General features: G+C 48.8%; 6 protein-coding genes across 6 annotated transcripts; 4 read left to right on the plus strand and 2 right to left on the minus strand.

The window, feature by feature from the left end:
* Positions 1-383: 383 nt before the first annotated feature.
* B0J16DRAFT_377537 (histone chaperone ASF1) lies at positions 384-1383 on the minus strand (the record flags this gene model as incomplete). Its single annotated transcript, XM_046130848.1, has 4 exons — positions 384-765; positions 820-1128; positions 1183-1222; positions 1275-1383. The coding sequence occupies 4 exons, from the start codon at positions 1381-1383 to the stop codon at positions 384-386; spliced, it is 840 nt and encodes a 279-aa protein (XP_045988722.1).
* Positions 1384-2418: 1035 nt separating this feature from the next.
* On the plus strand, positions 2419-6256 carry B0J16DRAFT_278174 (uncharacterized protein). The gene is made up of 4 exons (XM_046123828.1): positions 2419-3459; positions 3511-3942; positions 3990-4995; positions 5043-6256. Exons 1-4 carry the CDS (start codon positions 2842-2844, stop codon positions 5948-5950), a joined length of 2964 nt encoding a protein of 987 aa, XP_045988723.1. The 5' UTR covers positions 2419-2841; the 3' UTR covers positions 5951-6256.
* Positions 6257-7493: 1237 nt separating this feature from the next.
* Positions 7494-10660, plus strand: B0J16DRAFT_359588 (Piwi domain-containing protein; the record flags this gene model as incomplete). Its single annotated transcript, XM_046129659.1, has 2 exons — positions 7494-7817; positions 7869-10660. The coding sequence occupies 2 exons, from the start codon at positions 7494-7496 to the stop codon at positions 10479-10481; spliced, it is 2937 nt and encodes a 978-aa protein (XP_045988724.1). The 3' UTR covers positions 10482-10660.
* Positions 10661-11747: 1087 nt separating this feature from the next.
* Positions 11748-12939, plus strand: B0J16DRAFT_408742 (uncharacterized protein; the record flags this gene model as incomplete). The annotated part of the gene is made up of 1 exon (XM_046133049.1): positions 11748-12939. The coding sequence occupies exon 1, from the start codon at positions 11827-11829 to the stop codon at positions 12937-12939; it is 1113 nt and encodes a 370-aa protein (XP_045988725.1). The 5' UTR covers positions 11748-11826.
* A 148-nt stretch (positions 12940-13087) lies between these two features.
* B0J16DRAFT_408743 (Saccharopine dehydrogenase) lies at positions 13088-15177 on the minus strand. Its single transcript, XM_046133050.1, has 10 exons — positions 14676-15177; positions 14617-14627; positions 14460-14563; positions 14389-14406; positions 14147-14339; positions 13830-14098; positions 13667-13776; positions 13471-13612; positions 13309-13414; positions 13088-13260 (listed from the first exon to the last, which is right to left on the minus strand). Exons 1-10 carry the CDS (start codon positions 15042-15044, stop codon positions 13230-13232), a joined length of 1353 nt encoding a protein of 450 aa, XP_045988726.1. The 5' UTR covers positions 15045-15177; the 3' UTR covers positions 13088-13229.
* A 4839-nt stretch (positions 15178-20016) lies between these two features.
* Positions 20017-21888, plus strand: B0J16DRAFT_12886 (major facilitator superfamily domain-containing protein). The gene is made up of 4 exons (XM_046121729.1): positions 20017-20391; positions 20451-20827; positions 20886-21429; positions 21490-21888. Exons 1-4 carry the CDS (start codon positions 20114-20116, stop codon positions 21866-21868), a joined length of 1578 nt encoding a protein of 525 aa, XP_045988727.1. The 5' UTR covers positions 20017-20113; the 3' UTR covers positions 21869-21888.
* Positions 21889-22330: the final 442 nt, after the last annotated feature.

Consider the following 22330-nt stretch of genomic DNA (forward strand, 5'->3'; position numbering starts at 1 on the left):
AGCCTAAATGCTAGTCGAAGCCAGCCTAAGGTGACCAAATTATTTCGTCTCTTATGCTCACGGCGGCCACTTCTTCTGATAGATACCCTGACGGTGGCTCAAATTCTCGAAAAGATGAATGTTCTGGTATCATGGATAACCGCGCATTATAGCAACGAGGTATATTTTTCGTACACGCCCACGTACAATACGTGCCCAATCCTGCCGACCACCTTAGCCTATCCCGAACCTTCCGTCCAACTGATATCATTCCCTTTCATGTCCTCATAACTCTATGTAAACAAAATAAGCCCTGCTCAGAATATTAAAAGCTCCTAATAGCAATGTCCAACAACATCTCGTACAAAAGTCAACGTAGTTACCTGCCTGCACCATAGATGTGTTTAGGACGCGACACTGACGGGCTTGGCTGTTGATGCTGCGGGCTTCTCGGTGCTGTCGACCTCCATAGCATCACCATCGGCCTCAGCCTCGCCTTCACCCTCCTCCTCCTCAAGCTCATCCTCACTTTCGCCCTCAATGTCGACACTGCCATCGTCCGACAGCTCGTCCTCATCGGCGGCGTTCTCGTCCTCGTTCTCAACGCCAGCCATCTCTGAATCTTCTCCATTGGTGGCCTTGGCCTTGGACTTGGCTTCCTCCTCGGCAGCTTCTTCAGCAGCCTCTTCCTCGGCCTCCTCAGCACCGTATTCATCACCGTCGGCGACCAGGTCGGCCTCGGGCTGCTCAGGAGGGTACTCGGCGGGAGCAGAAGCCTCAGAGTCCCTAGAGTTAAGTTAGATTTATTTAAGATCTGTTACAAGCTAATGGTTGACTTACCACTTAATGGCGAATCGAGTCACTCGGGGCTTCTCAGCCAGGACGTTTCGCTTCACGCGCTCAATGATAGGCTTGGTGGGGGGCTCAGCGTTCAGCTCTTCGGAGTCATATTCGTTGTTGACATAGTAGCCGACGCGAATGAATTCGCGTCCATCGTAGGCGCAGGTCAGAAGAATGACAGTGACGCCGAGGATTTCAGCGTCGGGAATGCGAGAGGTATTAGGAGCGTCGGCCTCAAAGACGAATTTGTTGACGCCGACTGGGATAGGACCGACGAGAAGGGAGTCGAGTTCTTGGTCGTACTGATCGCTGGGAAGTGTTAGAAGAAGCGGTGTGAGAGATCGCGGTCAAGTTGTTGCGTACCTAGTAGCGGATCCAACGTAGGTGAGCTTCCACTCAAGATCTATTTTGCATTAGCGCTGTGGTTTTTGCAATCTGGACAAAGTGGCACGAACCCTTCTCCAGCTGCTCGAGGCATTCGAATGTGATCTCAAATTCGTACTTGTCGGTGAACTTGGCAGGGTTGTTCAAAACATTAACACCCAAGAGCGAGACGACAGACATTTTGATATAGGTGGAAGGGTATTATCGGGAAAAGTCGTGATACAGAGCACGTAGTGCAGATAGTGACGGCAAAAAGACAGTGTAGAATGGGAAGGATACGGAGAATAGTATCTTAAGTCTTTGGTACGAGACAAAGTTGATGTGGGAAGAAGTGCGATGAGATGTGAGATGCAAGAGGAGAGAGAAGGGGACAGAGGAGTGGATGGTGGATGGAGTATTTTAGTTTCGATGGATAGCTTAGCACCTGGACTGGACTGCCTTATGCGAGGGGACAGGAGGGACCAGGAGCATGGGTAAAAGAAAACAAGAGCGGATCGATTCGTGGTTGCGATGGGAGATGACTTGCCCTGGGCGTCCAAAATGTGAGGAGCTACCTATCGATAGTGGGACGCGTTAGGCGGTCACACACCCGCGTAGAGAGGTTGCGTTGAACATACGCGACTCAAGCGTCATGTGATACCTCTATGTGATTGGTTCGTTACCTGTAGAGGAGCCTGGGAGACAAAAATAGCCAGATACATACATGGAGACTCACCTATACAAGGCAGTAACAAGTGAATACTATCACTGCTGAACGCATCAAAGACAAAAGCAGGTGGGTCATGCTGTAGTGTTCATCCTGGGCCGATTCTTAGACATTCACTTTGTACATCTTAGAGAGCAAAGGCGAAGTTCTTTGATATTCCTGAAGAAAGGTCTAGGGTGGTTAATGATTTATAGTATTGCATTGCTCTTTCCTATTAGTCATCAGGATATTATTGAAAGATTCTTATTCAACAGAAAGACAGGAAATACTCGAGATAATTACTCGAAAATAAATGCTGTTCATTGTCATACATCAAAGACTTAAACTTCTTCAGTGTGGCCTATCACGATTTTTGCCTTTATGTATGGAGATGACCCACCAAAGTGCGGCTCTTAAACGGGTACAGCAGGCTCCTTACTGGGACTTCACCGCCTTTGGCTTCACTAAGCTCATTCGGGGTTTCTGCCGTAGCTGCTTTGTTCAAAGCATATTCTTTGTTGGAGCTATCAATCAGACTTTGATGCGCTCGTCAAAAAAACACCCGCGCGCAGCTCAACACGACGCTTCGATCCCCTTCGACACGGCTTATATTTCATGCTTAGTTGTTTCGCCGTTTTCGACCTTTATTTTCGAGCGCTGCAATAATTCGGTCCCAATTGCTCCAGAGCCAGCTGGCGCAGCTCTTTGACTGAGCTTGGCGTGTTCGCGACAGATCTCACCAGATCGTCATCCGTATCGTCAAGGATCGCACTCCCTAGATCGGGCATATCGCACTCCTTCGACCGAAACATCCGCGATTACTTCGAGTAGCTACCGCTGGTTTTGTTGCATTCCCAAGCTGTCATTGACTCAGACTTGATCGTTCTTGGTCCCGCGGCCTTCGCCGACGCGCCCACCGAAATCGCTTGAATCGCGACCGAGAAATTTGCAGGATGGCTTCCGAAGGTACTTCATGGGGCGCGGAGGATATTGGGGCGCAGGGTGATCAAGTTCAGCATAGCGAGGAACAAGTTGATAACTATGCTCAAGACTCTCTTGCCTCTGGTGATGCCGATGCAGCGGATAATGGTTCAGAAGATGAGGGGGGAGAATATGATCCCGAGTCGGTCACAATTGGCACACCTGCACCAGCTACCGAACCAGCTGCTTCTGGTACCCCTCAACGCCAGGTTTCTAAGCCCAAGATGTCGGGTGGCTTCATAGTTGAGGCTTCTGATGACGAGGATGAAGATGAAGATGAGCAACCTGCCAATGCCGCTCCTCAAATGGATGCAGTCCCTACCCAAAACCACCCTGGCCCTTCCACTACGTCTGATGAACACATTTCTACAGCTCCAACTCATGCTCCTGTCCCTCCTGCTGTTCCTTCCAATGTGACACCGGTCTTAGCTGGTCTCGATCCTGTTGCTCTTCTAGAAGCCCGTGTCAAAGAGGATCCTCGTGGGGATATGGATGCCTGGCTTAACTTGATAGCCGACCACAGGCGTTCCAGCCGATTGGACCAGGCTAGAAGTACTTACAACCGCTTCCTCGAGATCTTCCCTCAAGCTGTGAGTAAGCCTGTCCCTTGCCTGTGATATATGTACTAACGGCCGCCGCAGGCTGACATTTGGGTCGATTATATTGAGATGGAGCTTGGACTCGATAACTTTGTCGATGCTGAGCAGCTTTTCGGAAGATGTCTCATGACTGTTCCTAATGTGAAGCTGTGGACAGTCTATCTAAACTACATCCGTCGTCGTAACGACTTGAACAATGATCCATCTGGCCAGGCTCGCCGGACGATCACTCAGTCTTACGAATTTGTAATTGACAACATCGGCGTGGACCGAGATTCTGGCAACATCTGGCAGGACTATGTTCAGTTCGTCAAGAACGGACCAGGCCAAATCGGCGGAACAGGATGGCAAGATCAGCAGAAGATGGACCAGCTGCGCAAGATATATCAGCGTGCTATCGCTGTCCCCATGTTGACTGTCAACAATCTCTGGAAAGAGTATGATCAATTTGAAATGGGACTGAACAAAATGACTGTACGTTTCATTGTTCCGCTACCTAAGAAATAAGCTAACATAACCAGGGCCGCAAATTTATCCAAGAACGCTCGCCAGGCTACATGTCAGCCAAGAGTGCCAATATCGCATTGGACAACATTACTCGGCACCTCAAGCGCACTAACCTCCCAAGGCTCCCACCTGCTCCAGGCTTTAACGGAGACCAGGAGTTCAAGGACCAAGTTGAAATGTGGAAGAAATGGATTGCCTGGGAAAAGGAAGACCCGCTTGTGTTGAAGGCCGACGAGCCGAAGACATACAACCAGCGAGTTCTCTATGTCTATAAGCAAGCCTTGATGGCACTGCGATTTTGGCCTGAGATTTGGGTTGATGCAGCCGAATGGTGTTTCCAAAACGACATCCGTGAGAACGACAAAGAGATGGGCACAGAATTGCTACTAGAGGGAATCCGAGCAAACCGCGAGAGTGTATTGCTTGCATTCAAGCATGCTGATCACATTGAGGTGAACTACCCAGGCAAGGAAGTTGACAAGGCCGAGTTTGCGCAAGCTGTCCGCAAGCCCTACGATGATGTGCTCGAAACATTGTACGAGATGGGCGACAAGGTCAAAGAGCGGGAGAAGTTGGAAGTCTCAACACTGAAGCAAGCGGCTGCACAAGATCCGGTCCAAGCATCTATCGAGCAAAACGATGACGACGACGAAGATGACAAGCCCAAGCGATCGCCTATGGAGGAGCGCATTGTTGCCATTCAAAAGGGCTATGCCGCTGAGACGCAACTTTTGTCACGGACGATTTCCCATGTCTGGATTTCTCTGGCAAGGGCTATGCGTCGCATCCAAGGCAAAGGCAATCAGTCAGAGGGTGGTTTGCGCAAAGTATTCACCGATGCTCGCCAAAAGGGACGACTCACAAGTGATGTGTACGTTGCTGTGGCTTTGCTCGAGTCGGTTGTTTACAAGGATCCAGTAGGCGCCAAGATCTTTGAAAGGGGTGCACGTCTATTTCCCAACGATGAGGTATTCATGATAGAATACTTGAAGTATCTCCATTCCAAGGATGACACGACCAGTAAGTTGAACACGTTCCCTAGATAAAATGAAGCTAACGATATACAGATGCGCGCGTGGTTTTCGAGACCTGTGTGAACCGCCTGGTTTCTAAGCCAGAAACTCTATCAAAAGCCAAGCCGCTCTATGCTTATTTCCACAAGTACGAATCGCAATTTGGCGAGTTGTCACAAATCGCCAAGCTGGAGGAGCGGATGGCAGAGCTCTTCCCAGAGGACCCCAAGCTCAAGTCCTTTGTAGCCAGATTTTCAACTGAGAAGTTTGACCCAATTGCTGCCCCCATCATCATCTCTAAGGCAGTGCAAATGCGACCAAAGCAAATTGTCCCTGTGGTTGAACAGCCTATTTCTCTACGAAACAGCCCTATGCTACCGCGGCAAGAACAAAGCCCTCGTCCTCAGTATGTCCGGGCAACTGCTTCACCAAAACGTCCTCTCGCTCTTGACGAGGAAGAGCTCAACCCCCCGAAGCGACTTGCTAGAGGCGTCTCGCCGCTCAAGGGTGCGGCCGGCCGCCGCCTTGACCAACAAAGACGAAACCAAGCATCGGCGTTGCACAGGGACATCACTTTCCTGCTTGGAATCCTTCCACCCTCCCAAAGCTTCGATGCCCCGCGGGTTAGCCCTGCATCCTTGGTGTCTCTCCTCCGGGATACTCAGCTTCCAGACTATGCTACACTGAAGGCTGCTGGTGGTGGTCAGCCGCGCTTTGGCAACCCCACCCATGCAAGACAAGCATCTGGCGAGTTTGCCAATCGACCATTGAGCCCATACGGAAGAATGTCGTCTGCAGCTGGGGGGTACAGGAACTCGCCATTGCGGCCAGAGAGTGGAAATGCCTATCCAACAAACCCCTATCCTCCTCCCGACGCAAGCGGACAGCCGTCTGGATGGCCACAGGTGCCCGGTGGCTACAATGCGCCGGCGCCTGGACCTTTTGGAGGATATCGATACTGAGATCAAGTCTCTGACAAGGATTATTAATAGAATGGACAGCGATGAAAGACTTTGGGCCAAGAACAGTACCGTCTAATAAACTGAAAAGGGACTTTTTGGATGATGCTGGTATTTGAGCTGGGGTTTTCCTTGCCTCGCAATTCATGCATGGTATGGCGTTTGGGGGAATCGGCGACAGAAGCAAGTGGTGATTGCTATGGATATCTTGTGCTGAGAGGATAGATACGGCGATGAGATTCCTCGCCTCCTCATTTTTACAATCCGTAGCTTTAGCAAGCCGATATAATCGATAAACCGAGTCGTTTGAATAGTTTGTGTTCCCCCTTTTCTGCTTGTGATTGTTGTGACTTGTTCAGGTTGTAGTTGTTTGCAGAGGTAGCCTCCATCTGGATGTCCATGTTAGTATTCAATGGAAGTTAGCAATACACAAAGTTTACCATGTTTGTCTACAAAGACACTCATGCTGGATGTAGGAAATCGTCGGTGTGCTTTCCATGGTTGTCAGTCACGTCATAGTGTTGGCAGCTAGTTTCCAGGCAGTGTTACAATCTGAGTAGTGGCCCCTGTAGACAAACTGCCCGCAATGCAGCACTGTAACTCGGCGTTTATGACCACCTCAACACATTCATAAATGGTTATTGTCCTGTAATATGCTCTAGAATGATCTAGCAATACTATTAGATATTAATTCAGAGGATTGGGCTCTTAATTGTTGCCAATTTGATGTTGCCAGCTGGTGCCCGGTCTCGGCATCGAACCTGCCTGCGCCCGTCCCCTTCCTCAAATCTCAATGTCAAATCTGCCACTGCCTGCAGCTACCCGATATCGCTCCTAACTCACAGGGACTTGCACTGCAAAGTGGTTGCTCGGAGCGTTTGTTTTTATTTCCTAGTGTGCTCATCCAAACCTCCCACCTTTCACTCCCTGTGCACCTCACTCTCTCACAACAACCTTCACAGGAGGGGCAGCACATCTCCTCTGCATCTCCTCCACGCAGAAAACCGAGCCTAAAGCTTAGGCTTCTTCTCTTTCTTTAGCCCTTGGGGGATATCTTGCAGTGAGTCACGGCCCCTTCTGAGATTCCCAAATCCCAGCTATAAAATCCACACTTCCTCGCTTCTCCCTCTTCTCTTCCTTCTTCCCTCAACATCATCCACCACATCTCTTCCACCTTGAACAAGCACTTCAAACACCTTCAAGCTTGTCCAAACACATCATCCTCTATTATTTTATTCAAACACACGCCCCTATTGCCTCGAGCAAACACCCACATCAACTAGATTCCAGTATCTGTTTTCTCCCACAAGTGCCAACACAAACAGTCTACCTGCGACCGGTAAGTCTATCCCTTTCGTCTCTCAAGGCATAGGCATCGCTCCTCTGCGGGCTATAAATACCCCCTCTCTCTCCTCCTCCAAAAACCTTTCTTCACACACTTTCATCACATCTCTACTGCCCACCGCACACATTCCTCAACATTCTCCAATCTCACTTGAAATCCTTTTCGTACTCAATCACTAACTCTTCAGACATATCTGTCACCATGTCTGACAGAGGTCGTTCGTCCTCCCCGGCTGGGTCTGGGGGCCCTTCGGGATCTGGAAGACGACCTTCCCAGTCTCCTTCGGGTTCTGCTGGCGGATACGCCAAGCCACTTGGCTACGATCCCGCAAAGCCTCTGAAGCAACAGGATCAGGGTAACACTCGCATGGAATTGCCTCCTGATGCCTACATCTCTGAGACCAAGAAGGACATGTTCACCCTTCGAAATGGTCGCTTCAACACTGAAGGCAAGCCCGAGCAAATTGAGGTCAACCAGTATCGAATGACCAAGTTTGACTTCAGCAAGAAGATCTATCAATATGACGTGAGTATTCCTCAACTATATACTATTGTTCGATGCTAACATCGCATTCAGGTTGTCATCTCGCCCAACCCGGACAAGATTGGACCCGTTATGAAGAAGATCTGGGCTCACCCCACGACCCAGAAGACCATGAAGCCATACAAGTTTGAAATGTGGCTCTTTGACGGCAAGAAGCTGGCATGGAGCCCAGCTCTTATTGACCGTGGTGAACTTCGTTTCAACGTTGACTTGGACGAAGGCCAACGTCCTGCTGGTGCTAAGCCTCGAGACGGCGGCAAGTTTTTCGTCACCATTCGAAAGACCACTGAAATCCAAGTCGCTGCGCTGCAGGGCTATTTGAGCCACAAGATTTCGTTCAACAACAGTGTTCAAGAGGCACTGAACTTTATTGATCATCTTGTTCGACAATTCCCCTCCAAGAACCTTCTGGCCATCAAGCGAAATTTCTACAGAACTGGACAGCCTGGAGCTCCTCTAAACGATGGAGCCATCGTCGAAGTTCACAAAGGAACTTATGCTTCCATTCGAATGAGCGACAACTTGAAACAAGGTGGTGTCGGCCTTGGCTACAACATCGATGTGGCCAACACTTGCTTTTGGATTGGCAACCAGCCTCTTGACAAGATGGCATGCAATTTTCTTGCCACATCTGATGCCAACAAGTTCGGCGGCATTCATCCTGGTAACCTGAATGAGCATCTCAAGCCTGTCAGAGGCAAGAGCGGATGGGAATCATCCGATGCCTTCAAGCAGCTTCGCAAGCTACGTCGCCTCAGGTTCAAGGTGAAGCACAAGGGTCGTCCAAATGAGGACAAGCTCTACACTATCCAGGACTTCACGTTCGATGCCAAGTTTGGTGAAGCTGGTTTCACTTCTCGAACCCACACCTTCGAGAAGGATGGTAAACAAACCTCAGTGTTCGAGTATTACAAGAAGACGTACAATGTCACTCTACGACTTTCTCATCTTCCCCTGATCAACGCTGGCAAGGGAGGTTACATTCCTATGGAACTTGCCTTCATTGACAACATGCAGCGTTATCCATTCAAGCTGAACCCCGATCAGACAGCCGCGATGATCAAGATCGCTGTCACCCGCCCTGCTGTACGCAAATCAGACATTCAAAAGGGAGCTGCCGCTCTTCAGATCGGCCAAGATCCTTATCTGAAGGAGTATGGTGTCAATTTCGAAGCCCAATTTGCGAAGACCGAGGCTCGTATCTTGCCTCCCCCAGTTGTCAAATTTGGTCAGGGTCAAGCGGATCCCAAGTTCGCTGGTCGCTGGGACTTGCGAGGCAAGAAGTTCTTCACGCAGAACACTGCGCCTCTCCAGAACTGGGGCTTTGTTGCCTGTGAGGTACAAGTTCCACTTCCCGTTATGCAGGCCTTTGCCTCATCTTTCAAGACCACATTTATGGGCCATGGTGGAAAGGTGACGAGCGACCCTCAGCTGCTGAATGCACCCGGCAACCTCCGGTATGAACCCGCCAAAATTGTTGAATGGGCTCACAACCAAATCACCAAGAGCAAGGGATACACCCAGCTTTTGTTCATCATCGTGTCGAAGAAGAACAGTGGTACTTACGAGCGCCTCAAGAAGTCTGCAGACTGCAGATACGGCATCCTCACCCAGGTCGTTCTTGCTAGCCATGTTCAAAAGAACAATGGCCAGTACCACTCCAACGTTTGCATGAAGGTGAACGCCAAGCTTGGTGGTGCAACTGCATGCACCCCTCCATTGTGGAAGACTAAAACATTCTTTCCCGACGCTCGCCCGACCATGATCGTAGGCTGCGACGTCTCGCACGCTGCTCCAGGTGGTGTCACTGCTTCAGTGGCTTCCATGACCATGTCTGTGGACAACAATGCCACCAGATACGCCGCAGTTGCTGAGACCAACGGATACCGGGTTGAGATGCTCACGCCTACCAACGTTCGGTCGATGTTTGGACAACTCGTTCCCCTTTGGAGGGCAAACCACGCAGGAAAGGTTCCTAGCCACCTGATCTATTTCCGAGATGGCGTTGGTGAAGGCCAGTTCGCCCATGTCCTGGAACAGGAAGTTTCCGAGATCAAGAAGTTCTTCGCCGGAAGCCTTCGTCCCGAGCAGATGCCCAAGATGACAGTGATTATCGCTACAAAGCGCCACCACGTCCGCTTCTTCCCTCAGAGAGGTGACAAGAATGGAAACCCTCTGCCAGGTACTCTGGTCGAAAAGGAAGTCACCCATCCATTCATGTTTGACTTCTATCTCAACTCTCATGTTGCCATTCAGGGAACTGCACGACCGGTCCATTACTCAGTGATTCTGGACGAGATGGGCATGCCTGTCAATGATCTGCAGAAGATGATTTACCAACAGTGCTACTCATATGCACGCTCCACCACTCCGGTCTCCTTGCACCCGGCCGTCTACTACGCGCATCTCGCTAGCAACCGAGCTCGCGCTCATGAGAACATGGCCTCAAGTGATGGTTTCCGAACTGGCGCGAAGGGACACGAGATTGCTCGGGAGAAGCAAGCTCATGGTGTTGGCTCGTCGGCTCCTAACAGGACTCTCGACGCACCTCCCTTGATTCGCCTTGGAGGACCTCTCACCCAGCCTCCTGCAGAGGGTGAGGAACGTCAGCGAAACTTTTTCCGCCAGACCATGTGGTACATCTAAGCAACCAGGTGATGGCAATGCATGTCATGGATTAGGAGCCATTGATATGCAACGGTGAGGAATGGTGATGGGTAACGAATGAAGAGAGGTAATCGCTAGGGAGGAGGGAAGGGCATGGACAATGCAAGCGATCTTGTTCTGAAGCTGATACAGAGGCACAGAAGCACACAAACTAAAAGGGGCGACCGGTTTGGCGGGAAGTGGCGGCGGAGGTTGATTTTACTTGTTGTACCTAAAATAGCTCTAGATCAATTCCAGTGCGATGATCTGGCAAATTCTGTTTCTTCTTCCTATGTGAGGTGTTCCATGTTGAATCGTAAGTTGAGTAATTGTTGGCTGAGACCAAATGAAGCTCCAACATTACAGTGGCATAGTTGCCGTCATGTTCCTATACCTAAACATACATGCACCACGAGCTCAAGCCGAAGCTAGTGGCAGAAAAAAGGATTAGATTATACACTCGCGATCTTGTTGATATTGGTTTACTCATTGAGGACCTTGACATAAATTCAGGATCCGGAAGCAAAATGATCGGCTTGTGCAAGATGCTTGCGTTGGTGGCGAATGTCTCGGTACAATGGATGGGCTGTTTAGTAGCTCACGCCCTTTCCCTCGAGCAGTACCCGTAGACCATTCAGAGATTTTATTTATAGGCATGGCGTCTGGCGATGGTGTTTTTATGACTTTTAAAAAAGAAGATGCACGAGAAAACAGTTTCAAGTTGTTCTACAGTTGATGATTTTTGCTGAGTGATTATGAAAAGTCATCCCAAAGAGGCCATATGATACACCAATGTCTAGTTCGTATCCATCATACTGAGAATCATGAATCGCGTTATTCTTTCACTTACATCTTCTCATTTCAGGGTAGGTTTATGCGATGTTCCCTTTAACGTGTGCCTGAAAATCGCTTTGCTGATCTAGAAAGTGAAACACGCCCATTCCTAACACTGAAGACGTGACCTGGACGAAAGCTTCGGTATGGCCCATTTACGATAAATGGATGTCTCAGATCGCCCCAAGGCCTGAAAACGGCTGCCCGGTTCGTCGAAAATCCAAGAACAACATCTGGAACCGGGCTGTGGTGACCTCTCGAAGTGGATGGTTCCGGACTTTGGTCTCGGAAGAGACACTTGGCATCAGACAGGATCTCTGCTCCCAGATATCTATGTGATCATACCGAGAAGAAAGAGTAGAGCCAAGAGTCTCAAGAAGAAGATAAATACCACTGTGGTTCTACACCTTCTGTTTTCGAATCATCTCTTTCATTCACCCACTCACTCACTCATTCTTTGTGCGCATTTCAAGTCATTCTTTACTTTTCTTTCTAGTACTACACAATCAGAATGGCCCAATCAGTTTTCCTTGCCAGTCTCCTGGTCGCTGGTGCCTACGCCCAGTCAACCCCCGACCCTGCTCTCTCAGGTTACCAACATCTTGGCTGTGTCGCTATCAGACCTGGAACGTTCCCCCGACAGTACAACCTGGGCCTGACAGGATGTACTCCCACTTGCTCCTCAAACGGCGACATCATTGGGTTCCATGGCAACAGCTGTGTCTGCGACCGTCTTGACCTTTCAACCGAACCTATTACCTACCGTGTCGTCAAGGTAGACAATGCTCTCTGCAACGTACCATGTGACGGAGCCGATAGGTCCAATGGCACATGCGGAGGTGCCACTGTGCAGGGCTGGCCCATCTACGATCTATACAAGAGGAACAACGCCCGGATCGTTTACGAAACCTTTCCAAGCGCTACTCCAACTCCTGTTTCCACCGTCTACCCTGACTCGACCAGTGGACCGAAGCCTGGCGATGTATGGCACGAGTGCCCACCGCACGTTGTTGACTGCCCTTACCGCAACAAGTGTCCTAGTGGGAAGTGTCACCAAGCTCCGAAACCTGTTATGAAGCCTTGCTATGGATGCGCTTACAACGGCACTGGTAACTGGACTGCCCCTACTTGCCCTCCCGGTGGTTGCAGCCATGGTAGTAAGCCCGCACCCGTCCCTGTTCCCGTCCCTCCTCCTTGCAATGGCGGCTGCAACGGCGGAAATGGAGGAAATGGTGGTAACGGTGGTAACGGAGGCAATGGTGGAAATGGAGGATCAGGTGGAAACGGAGGTAACGGGGACAATGGCGGAAATGGTGGGGACAATGGTTCAGGGGGCAATGGAGGCAACGGAGGTAATGGCGGCAACGGAGGAAACGGCGGCAGTGGTGGAAATGGAAGCAATGGTGGAAATGGAGGCAATGGGGGAAACGGTGGTAACGGAGGAAACGGAGGCTCAGGTGGCGATGGCAGCTCTGGCAACGGCTCTGACGGTCAAAATGGCTCTGACGGAAACAACAATGGAGGGGATGAGCCTCCCGTCATCGTGAACTTGGCCGCCAAGGTCCAGAGCACAAGCTTTGTATCATTCTTTCTAGCACTCTCCTTCGCCTTCGCTCTTTTATAGGCTTTGGAGAGGATACGCCCATTCATGGGGAGTTAGAGGTGGCGCATTTGTTTTTCCTTAACACTTTCAGCATAGAAAAGGGGTAATGAGAGGTTCACATAAAGTTTCAGCTTAATATAATATCACATCAGCCATAGACAGCATCATTGCAGTAGTTAGGTATCATTATGCTTTTATTCCTTTCTTTCATTTTACTTTACTTTTATGTTGCAGTACATGGAACTCCTTAGATGACTAAAAGCTGAACACAGCCTCTTATGGAGTCCCTCTCCGCCGTGCTTTTAAGTCGCTTAAGCAATAATCTTCTCCTTGCACTCAATGCTGTGACTTGTCAGTATATGTAAGATAGGCCAAATTGACAACACTCACCCGTATTCAGACTTGAGCTGGTTCATCAATGTCCTAGCAAGGCTGGGGTAAACAGGGGCGACAACACCCTTGTCTGTGATGGTACCGTCGAGGACCATCTTGGTAGCTGTTTACATGTCAGTATGTCTCGGTGTTTATTGTGAAAGAAAAGGGGTAACGTACCAACACCGCAAGGAACACCGACCAGCCTGGACATGGCGGAGTAACCACCGGAGCCCTCAGGGGCACCGTACTCAACGAGGGTGGAAGTCCAGGTGTTCTGGCTGCCGTCCTTGTTGATGACCTCGAAGGTGTGTTGGAGGAACTTGTCTGATGTTAGATCGACTTTGATCGTATATAATATTTAGTGGATACTTACGACAATGTCGCGCTCGCCCTTCTCGTAAGCCATCTTCTGCTCGAGAGAAGCGCAAAGGGTGTCGAGAGCGGTTCCGCGGGGGGTGATGTTGACATCGGAGAATACACCAACTGTAGAACAATATCAGTACGCGCTCATATAGCCAGAAAGCATAGGGACGTACTCCACTTGAGTCCAGCCAGCACTTGGTTCTTAACGGACTCGTCCTTGAAAGAGGTCTTGGAGAGAACAGCCTTGGTCAGATCCTCCTCGCTTGATGAGTTGGCGCCAATGAACTTCTGGAGAGCATCCTTCCAGGGAATAGCCTGCTTGAAGAAGTCCTGCTCATCGGTGCTGAGGAAGCCGATGTCGACGAGGGCCTTGACGAACTGAGGGAAGCCGTTGTAACGCATGGTTCCTCGGACAACAGTCTCGGCATCAGGAATTCGGTAGCTATCATAATTAGTCGTTGCTGTTAACGGTAGTTCTTATTAAACCTACCGCTCGCGGTAACCGGTGCTGTCTCGGTTGCCGTAGGCGACGAAGTTGAATCCCAAGTAACCACTGTGGTAGGGCTGAGCAGTGCTCATCAGATCGACACCAGAGATGTCAACCAGCTTGTTGTCCTCGTAGTACTTGGCGTTGTTCTTGAGGGCCAAAAGGACACCACGGCTGCTCCAGCTGAACTTGTATCCTATACATGGTTAGAGCGATGCCGTCGGTAGTGATCCAGTTCGAATTACCTAGAGGGTTGTTGGAGTCTAGAATGTGATTAGCTTGGAGCTATAATAAGCCATTGGGATGAGCTACATACTCTCAGGGGCGGGGAGACCACCGCAGTAGCTCTTGAAGGACTTGATCTTGCCTCCCTCCTGCTGAATGCGGTCGATGAAGTCGACAGCGTAGAGATGGTCGACACTGCAGATAGTTAGTAAACGGATAGAATCGCCAATGGCTGTTGGAAGACATACCCAGGGTCAACCTATAATAGTCAGCAAGCTGCAATTGAAGCATTGGGGGTTGGACTTACACCAATCTCGTTGAGGACGGTGATACCAGCGGCCTTGGCCTCCTCGTGGAGCTCCTCCATGGCAGGAGAGACGTAAGAGGTAGTGACGACATTCTTCTTAGCCTTGATAGCGGCCTTGATGACGGCAGTGTGGAATGTGTAAGGGATCAGAGAGATTGTGACATCGTGCTCAGAGACGGCCTGCTCGAGAGCAGCGGAATCGTTAACGTCGAGGCTGACGGCCTTGGTGTTGTCGAAAGTACCGGCGAGGTTCTTAGCGGAAGCGAGGGTACGGCAAGCAACGGTGACGTGAACACCGGCCTTGGAGAGAACCTCAACGGCAGGAGTGGCAACGAAGCCGGAACCGAGGAGAAGAGCGGATTGAGGCATTGTTGACTTGATGATGAAGGATAGTATAGTTGGTAATGGAAAGATTCTCTTTGGAAATAAAACAAAGCTAAAGCAAGCAAAAGAATTTCAAGCACCTCTTTCCCTTCTTGTCGAGCTTGACGTTCGTTGGTTGGCCCCGCATATCGAGGGGCAGTCCGTAGTCGGAGGTCCGGGGGTCATCCCACCCGATGTCGGGAGAATAACCCGTAACAAAGCGTTTTTTGAGACGCCAAAGCCTGGGGCTGGCCAGTCAAATCATCAGTTTGTGACGAAAGACGCGGGTAATAGTGGACACACATCTAAACTTTGTGAGTCTGTCTCCTGCTAATGAGTAGGAGAAAAGATGACGAAAATAAGTGCTCTAAGATCTAGCACACACTCGCATCAAGTGTTTAAGTTATTTTGTTCTATACGATAAAGATCAAACCTTTTTATACCCTGATGTAGACTAAAAAGGAATGCGATACCGAAGTAGAAACTTGTAACAGAGGTCAATTAACTGTCAAGACCCATTACTATTGTGGAATAGCTCAGACATAAAGACCGATAACAACGTCGCAAGATCCAAACACTCATGACTCGCTATCCTGGTAATATAGACGCTGCTGTTTGGCTTCACGCAATGGCATAGCCAATGCCCCCAAGTCGCTTTAATAGATGGCAGAATCAATCTGGACGGCATCGACCCATTCCAAAGACCATTTTCGGCAGAAAGAAGATGCTCCATCCATAGAAACAACTGGTGCAATGTAATGGCGCGGCATGTTGCTCTTATTAGAACCTCGACCTTGCAGATGAACACGATGAAGATCTCTGGACACTTGGAGACAACAGATTTCGCAGCGATGTAATAGCTTTGCCTATAGAAACAATTGATAGTGAAATATTGTTTCTGGTTATTGAATTTGTTGTAATAGAGCTAAGTACCAAGAACACCGACCCTTAAACTTCGTTGTACAGCGTTGAAGCTAACATCGGGCGACCAAACTCAATTGCGACTCTAATTCAGCGGCCATTTCGCCCCTGATGAATTATGTAAAATTAATACTACCCTTTTGAATTATAGGTAGCGAGATTCATCCCATTTGGAATTGGGTTATGAACACCAAAAGCTTCGCAGTAGGCTGTGCTGTAGTTCCAAGGCAGCGAGTTTCATCAGGCGCCCGACAAGGCTCTCGTGATTTAATTGATCTGGTCGGATGGGGGGTGCATTCCAGCGCGACCCAGATAAAAAGTGTATTAAATTCCAAAAACAGTTTGTTGGGCCAAATCAAAGGCCGGTGAGTGGTCGCTAGCACAGCCTTGAGGAATAGGCAGATGCCAACAAAGAGGGAACCGCCCACGGACCATATTCTGGCTTTGATCTTGAGATCTTCTCCCGAAACGAACAATCACTTATCCACTGTAATCAAAGAGATACTAAACACTTTATAGGCAGGGAGGCTATACCGGCCGTTGAGTGACGCTAACGGTCAACAATAGATCCGGATGCCTCAAGAGTTTCCCCTGGAGACATACCCGGGGCCCGAGCCGTTGGCGGGTCTGAGCTTAATTACTACGATACAATGATTCGTACCTTTTGTGATTGCTTGGGGGATTCACGATGACATTACTTTTACGTGCCGGAAATGGAAGCTGTGTCGCAAATGGTAAGGCGGACTGGGAAGTGAGATTTGGTTCAAGCCAACTCCGACCACCCGGTTGACCAAGACGGATATGGGGTGTGGGAACAAAACCACAGGCAGTACGTTCAAAATTTCACACAGATCAGAATCGGAATACACCAACTTGTGCCGCGGGAGGAGCTTCCAGAGTCAGCATTGTAACAAGTCAACATTTCTCGAGTCAGTGACCAGGCGGCAGTGGCTGGACAACACTAGCCAAAAGTAAAACAAACAGAAGGATGCAGATTGTGACGGTTGTCAGGCTGTTGGTTGATAGTAATTTCACCTGCAGTTGGTTGCGATGATGGGAGTGAGCGGAGGGTAGTGTCTCCAGCACCCCCTATCTTCGCTGACGGGTCAACAGATACTTTCATCGCAAGTTGTGAATCCAACAGCCTCACTTTAGAAACCTAGAACTTCATCAGTTTCTGTCTTCCTGCATGACAAGATCGCATTGGTTGTCCAATGATGACTATGTTTCTATGCCAACTTAGCCATACACCTGGCGGTGAGGTGATGCCTGTCCGATGAAGTTGGAAGATGACAGGCAGGTTTGCAAAGGCAGGCGCCATTGAAGGAACCTCCCGCTTTCCGTTCCTTGTCCTGGAATCTCGTGTTATTTGTTTCCTTCTTGGCTTATGTGCATTCAGTCATAGGAAGTAGGTACCTCCCTAGCCTTACCCCTACGTACCTGCCTGCATCCTCCGCACCGGCTATCATCTCATCTATCTCATCTTGTCTCTTGTCTCACTTGCCTCTCTCGTCCCCTTCCTTCTGTGAGGAAATTGATGGCTAACGACTTTTACCTCTGCGACATGACACCAGAATCGACAACACCAGGTTTCACCCTGTCTCAGTCCATACCAGCTCATCGAACTACTGCAGCCATACCGAAAGTCTTCAATACCATTACCGAGTGCCCCTTTATCATGCGTCAACATGATTTTTGGCAGTTCTTATCGTCCGAGATCCTCCACAATCGCTTTCCTCGATATAATTATCTTCATGATGGCGCTTGAACGTAGGCGCGTCTACGTCTGTTTGGATACTTAAAAGTCCGACTTGCAACACCTCGACCGTGGACACTACGCGAAAACAACCAGGAAGAATTCGCCTACTATAAGAAGGTGTTTTATCAGAGTTTGAAGAAGTTTGCAGACAGGTCTTCGTGCCGCGTGTAAATGATGGAGACAAACGCTGATCGTATCATGGATAAGGATACATACTCTTCGTAAGTCTCTCTCATCCTTTCTCGTCGTTCGGTGTCACTCCCAATATGATAGCGACATTCCCCTTCCAGCTACCTCTCCCTCTCATTTACTAATTAGTATGCGCTTAAACAGCTGTGCCAGTTGCGAAAGTCAAAACTCCCTTGTCTCTCCAAGCGACTCGGGTTCCTTTGCCAACGAGGAGTATCATTCCCGAATTGCTACTTTCCTTAACCGTTCTCCAGAAGACGGCCCCTTCTCGCCTTGGTCTACCTACCGCACCCGCTCTCAACCGTCCTCTTCCTTCGAGCATACTTTCGAGTTGTGGCTATGCCACATATTTCCAGACTTGCGTCGCAACACACTTAGACTGGACGTTCAGGCTACACTGACTGGTATCGGGGCTCAGTTCGGTCACTCTTGATTCTGCACAGCCGTTCATTCTTGTGATTCTATGCTGAAGCCCACATGCGCACCGACATTCACAACGTAGAACACTATGCATCCACAGTGTTGCCACGTCGTGATTGAGTTACCTTTTCGAGATAACTTCGTTAAGCTTCGGTTCGACGGGGCTCTTGAGCAGGTAATCATCGATTGATGTCGGCGGCCTGCAACGAAGCCATTGGTTGATGGGTCGGCATATACTATCGACAGCTTCTGCATGTCACGTCAGGAGATGTGGAAGTCATCAATGGCTTAATATTTCGACCTGAGGCTGGATAATCTCGACGACTTGGTCGCACTCTGTTTCTGTTCTCTTTTTGGCTTCTACCATTCTCTCACTTCGGTTCCTCTGCTCTCACGTCATTCTATTCACATGCCTTAATGTACACTGTATCAACACAATTGTTTTAATATTTATACATGACCCTTGAGCCAAGTCCAGCACTGCCTATCTACCGATATGTCTTCAAACTTCCCCTTGGTTCCTTTATTCCAGTCTCATTCATCAATCTACCTCTCTTAATTCTCTAGCTTGTCCGTTTCTACCAGTTCTTCGATTCGGCTATACTTTCCTATCCTGTAAGACAAGGGTTAGCTTCTGCTCCAGGTGGACTTCGATCTTGATCTCAAGATACATTCAGACACCCATTATATAGATTAGTACAAATATCGAGACTCTCTTCCACCTCCCCAGGTGGGTGACAGAAGAATTGTCCTCTAAGGTTTAGGTTACTAAAATAAAGTAGCCTAAGTGCTAATCTAAGCTAACATAAAGTGACCAAATGATTTCGTCTCTTATGCTTTTAGGGGCTAGTTCTTCTGATACCTTGAGGTCCCCCTCCCCCCATAGTTTACCGACCCCCAATCTCCATAGTGTTCCCAGTGACGCCATAACTTGCATCTTGAACATCGTAGCGCAGAGCTTACCCCCAGACCTTCCCCACAACATCCCCTCACTTTCCGGCAATAAATGGGATTAAGACAATCTAGAGAAAGCTTTACAATCCATGCGGAGAAGGTGAGAAGGAGAACAATTCTGATTCGAGGAAACTCGAGCTTCAAAATACACCAATGAGACAAGACTATTGTTTCGCAAGAAACTGACTCGAGTTTCTCGACCTGGGGAGCCTTCGGCGAACCGCAACAGGTAGGTGACAGAAGAATTGTCTTCTGTGGCTTAGTCTGCCAAAATAACGTAGCCTAGTTGCCGGTTGAAGCTAGCACAAGGCAGCTTAACTATTTTGTCTTCTATGTTTTCAGCGGCCAATTCTTCTGACACCCTGATGCGCAAGCCTCGGAAACTAGATCAAGTGCCGGGAATTCGGAGATCTGATGCGGGACTGGTCATCTTTGGGGGCAATTATACATGATGATCGTCTCATCACAGTCCAAGAGAAGCAATAGGACAATATTTGGGTTGCAGCGAGATCGGCATCTAACGCTTTATAGGTCCGAACTTAACAGATGTGTATATATGAGCTGGTTCCCAACCGCAATTTGGAGAGGAGTCGTCATGCTGTGCGACTCGCCGTCAATCTTATGGAACAATCATTGACACTTTATACCTCGGTCTTCAAGAAATTGACGATAACAGGAGATTCTACGGATCAATTGCAGAGTTCTCTACTCTGGAACAAAAATACCGCGAGTCTTCAACACTAAGCCATAGGTGCTTATTACAACGACGATATTGGCAGACTACCACGCCCCTCACGGCACTTCAAGGAGAACCACTCCGGACAGTTTCGAAATGGCTGATTACAAAACTGCTAGCTCAGAGCTCGAACAGGCTCGCGCAGATGAAATGGAACAAACAGGTGATAGAATCACTAAGATTGACAGCATTCGTTCCGAGCATGCGAGCAAGCCACACGAAGATGGCATCTATGCTGAGGCTCTTGCACAATACCCAACCGACGACTCCATTGACCCGATACTGGAAAAGAGGGTCAGGAGAAAACTAGACAGGCTTATTATTCCCGTGCTGGGAGTTTGCTACTTCTTCTACTACGTCGACAAGACTACACTGTACGTTTTGTCCTACAGAGAATCCAACAAAACCCAAACATCTGATCATTCCTCGTTAGTTCCTATGCCGCTATTTTCGGCCTCAAAGAAGATCTCGATTTGAAAGGGGATGAATACTCCTGGCTTTCCAGCAGCTTCTATTTCGGCTGGCTTATCTGGGCCATCCCTTCGAACCTCCTTATGCAGCGTAGTCCTCCTGGCTACTATTTGGCATTCAACATCTTTATGTGGGGTGCTCTTCTCATGACACAAGCTGCGGCAAACAACTTTGCCGGTCTCTTGGCTCTTCGAATTCTTTCGGGAGCATTCGAAGCCATTGCTGACCCAGCCTTCATGCTGATTACTTCTATGTACTTTACCCGAGAGGAGCAGCCCAGTAGGATTTCGGCATGGTATGCTTTCAACGGTGTCGGAGTTGCTGGTGGAGGGTTAATTGGTCAGTGATTCAGTTCGGACAGTTTCACTTCAAGGCATGGCTAACTTTTATCAAATAGGCTATGCCATTGGTAACATAAAAGGATCTCTGCACTCCTGGCGCTACGAGTTCCTCGTTGTGGGCGCCTTTTGTGCAGCTTGGGCCATCGCTCTTGTCCTATTACTGCCCAACTCTCCTCGTACTATTCGGGGGTTCTCACATGATGAGAAGCTGGTCATGATTGCTCGAATGAGACGTAACCAAACCGGGATTGAACAACGCAAAATCAACTGGAATCAGATCAAAGAAGCCTATATGGACTATAAGACGTGGCTGTTCACACTACTCGGCTTCGTGTCCAATGTTCCCAATGGTGGTATTTCTAACTTTTCCACCCTTGTCATCAGAGGGCTGGGATTTGATACACTCCATACTGCTCTATTGGGCATTCCTCAGGGAGCCCTTGTTGTCATCTGGATCGGACTTGGTGCTCTAGCAAACAAGTATATGCCACCCAACAGCCGCACGCTTGTTAGTGCCATATTCATGATACCAACTATTGCTGGCGCACTCGGCTTTCTCCTGGCTCCAGAGGATGCATATGTTGGACGTTTAATCTGTTTGTAAGTCCTTCCCATCTTCTTTATTCTATCACCTTTGGACTAATATTGACATTCACGAAGCTATCTCACTGGCTCTTATCAAGCGTCATTCGTAATCTGCCTTTCTCTCATCACCTCAAATACCGGCGGCCAGTCCAAGAAAATGATTGTTTCTGGAATGATTTGGTTTGGTGCTTGTATTGGTAACATCGCAAGTCCATTCTTCTATCGTCCAGAACAAGCGCCTTCATATCATCTCGGCATTGGTTCCCTCCTTGTGGCAAACTGTATTGAATTTGCTCTTTTCTTTGTCTTTCGGTATGCGTTTAAGTGGGAGAATAGGAGAAAGGAGAAGCAACGCGAGGCTTTGCGTGCGGCGGGTCATGATGTTACTGCAAATGCAACCGCTTTCACGGATATGACAGACAAGGAGAACCCGAACTTTGAATACGTCTACTAGCTGTTAGATTATGAATCGATTTAACATAATACCAAGCTTTCAAACATCTGAGCATAGTCTAGCCGTAAAACCGACGTAGTTGGCGCCATGGATCAGATTGTTATCATTTTATCCATTCTCCATCTTACTGGTATTTTATATCAACCCGATCTTTTGAATTTAGAACGCAGCATGCATCATCAAATTTCAAAACACATGCCTTCTGACTTTCACATGTGCATATTCATTATTCTATTCTCTTTCCTGGTCAAATTTCAAATAGGCTGCCAGCTTCGAACTCAACTGATCAAAGGGATCCACGAACAATGTATTGTCCCTGATAGCGTTTCATCGATTTACTTGTCCACGAAAACAAGCCAGGAACTTATGTTGATCAATGTCTTACCTAGGATGTGCTGAGTGAACACACTGAGGCACTTGCCTTTATCCTGCAAAGAATAATCACCTTCTACTGCATTATTC

Source organism: Fusarium flagelliforme (assembly GCF_020744385.1).
Source record: "Fusarium flagelliforme strain FIESC 12 MPI-CAGE-AA-0113 chromosome Unknown B0J16scaffold_1, whole genome shotgun sequence".
Classification (NCBI taxonomy): domain Eukaryota; kingdom Fungi; phylum Ascomycota; class Sordariomycetes; order Hypocreales; family Nectriaceae; genus Fusarium; species Fusarium flagelliforme.

Bases quoted from the DNA above. Each gene is read 5' to 3' on its own strand.
- B0J16DRAFT_278174 (XM_046123828.1), top strand. From the start codon at position 2,842: ATGGCTTCCGAAGGTACTTCATGGGGCGCGGAGGATATTGGGGCGCAG. The intron at 3,943-3,989 runs GTACGTTTCATT...TAACATAACCAG, and splicing joins TGGGACTGAACAAAATGACT to GGCCGCAAATTTATCCAAGA. The intron at 4,996-5,042 runs GTAAGTTGAACA...AACGATATACAG, and splicing joins TTCCAAGGATGACACGACCA to ATGCGCGCGTGGTTTTCGAG.
- B0J16DRAFT_408743 (XM_046133050.1), bottom strand. From the start codon at position 15,044: ATGCCTCAATCCGCTCTTCTCCTCGGTTCCGGCTTCGTTGCCACTCCT. The intron at 14,099-14,146 runs GTAGGTTTAATA...TAATTATGATAG, and splicing joins AGCACCGGTTACCGCGAGCG to CTACCGAATTCCTGATGCCG. The intron at 13,777-13,829 runs GTACGTCCCTAT...ATTGTTCTACAG, and splicing joins GCTGGCTGGACTCAAGTGGA to TTGGTGTATTCTCCGATGTC.
- B0J16DRAFT_12886 (XM_046121729.1), top strand. From the start codon at position 20,114: ATGGCTGATTACAAAACTGCTAGCTCAGAGCTCGAACAGGCTCGCGCA. The intron at 20,392-20,450 runs GTACGTTTTGTC...ATTCCTCGTTAG, and splicing joins TACGTCGACAAGACTACACT to TTCCTATGCCGCTATTTTCG. The intron at 20,828-20,885 runs GTCAGTGATTCA...TTTATCAAATAG, and splicing joins TGCTGGTGGAGGGTTAATTG to GCTATGCCATTGGTAACATA.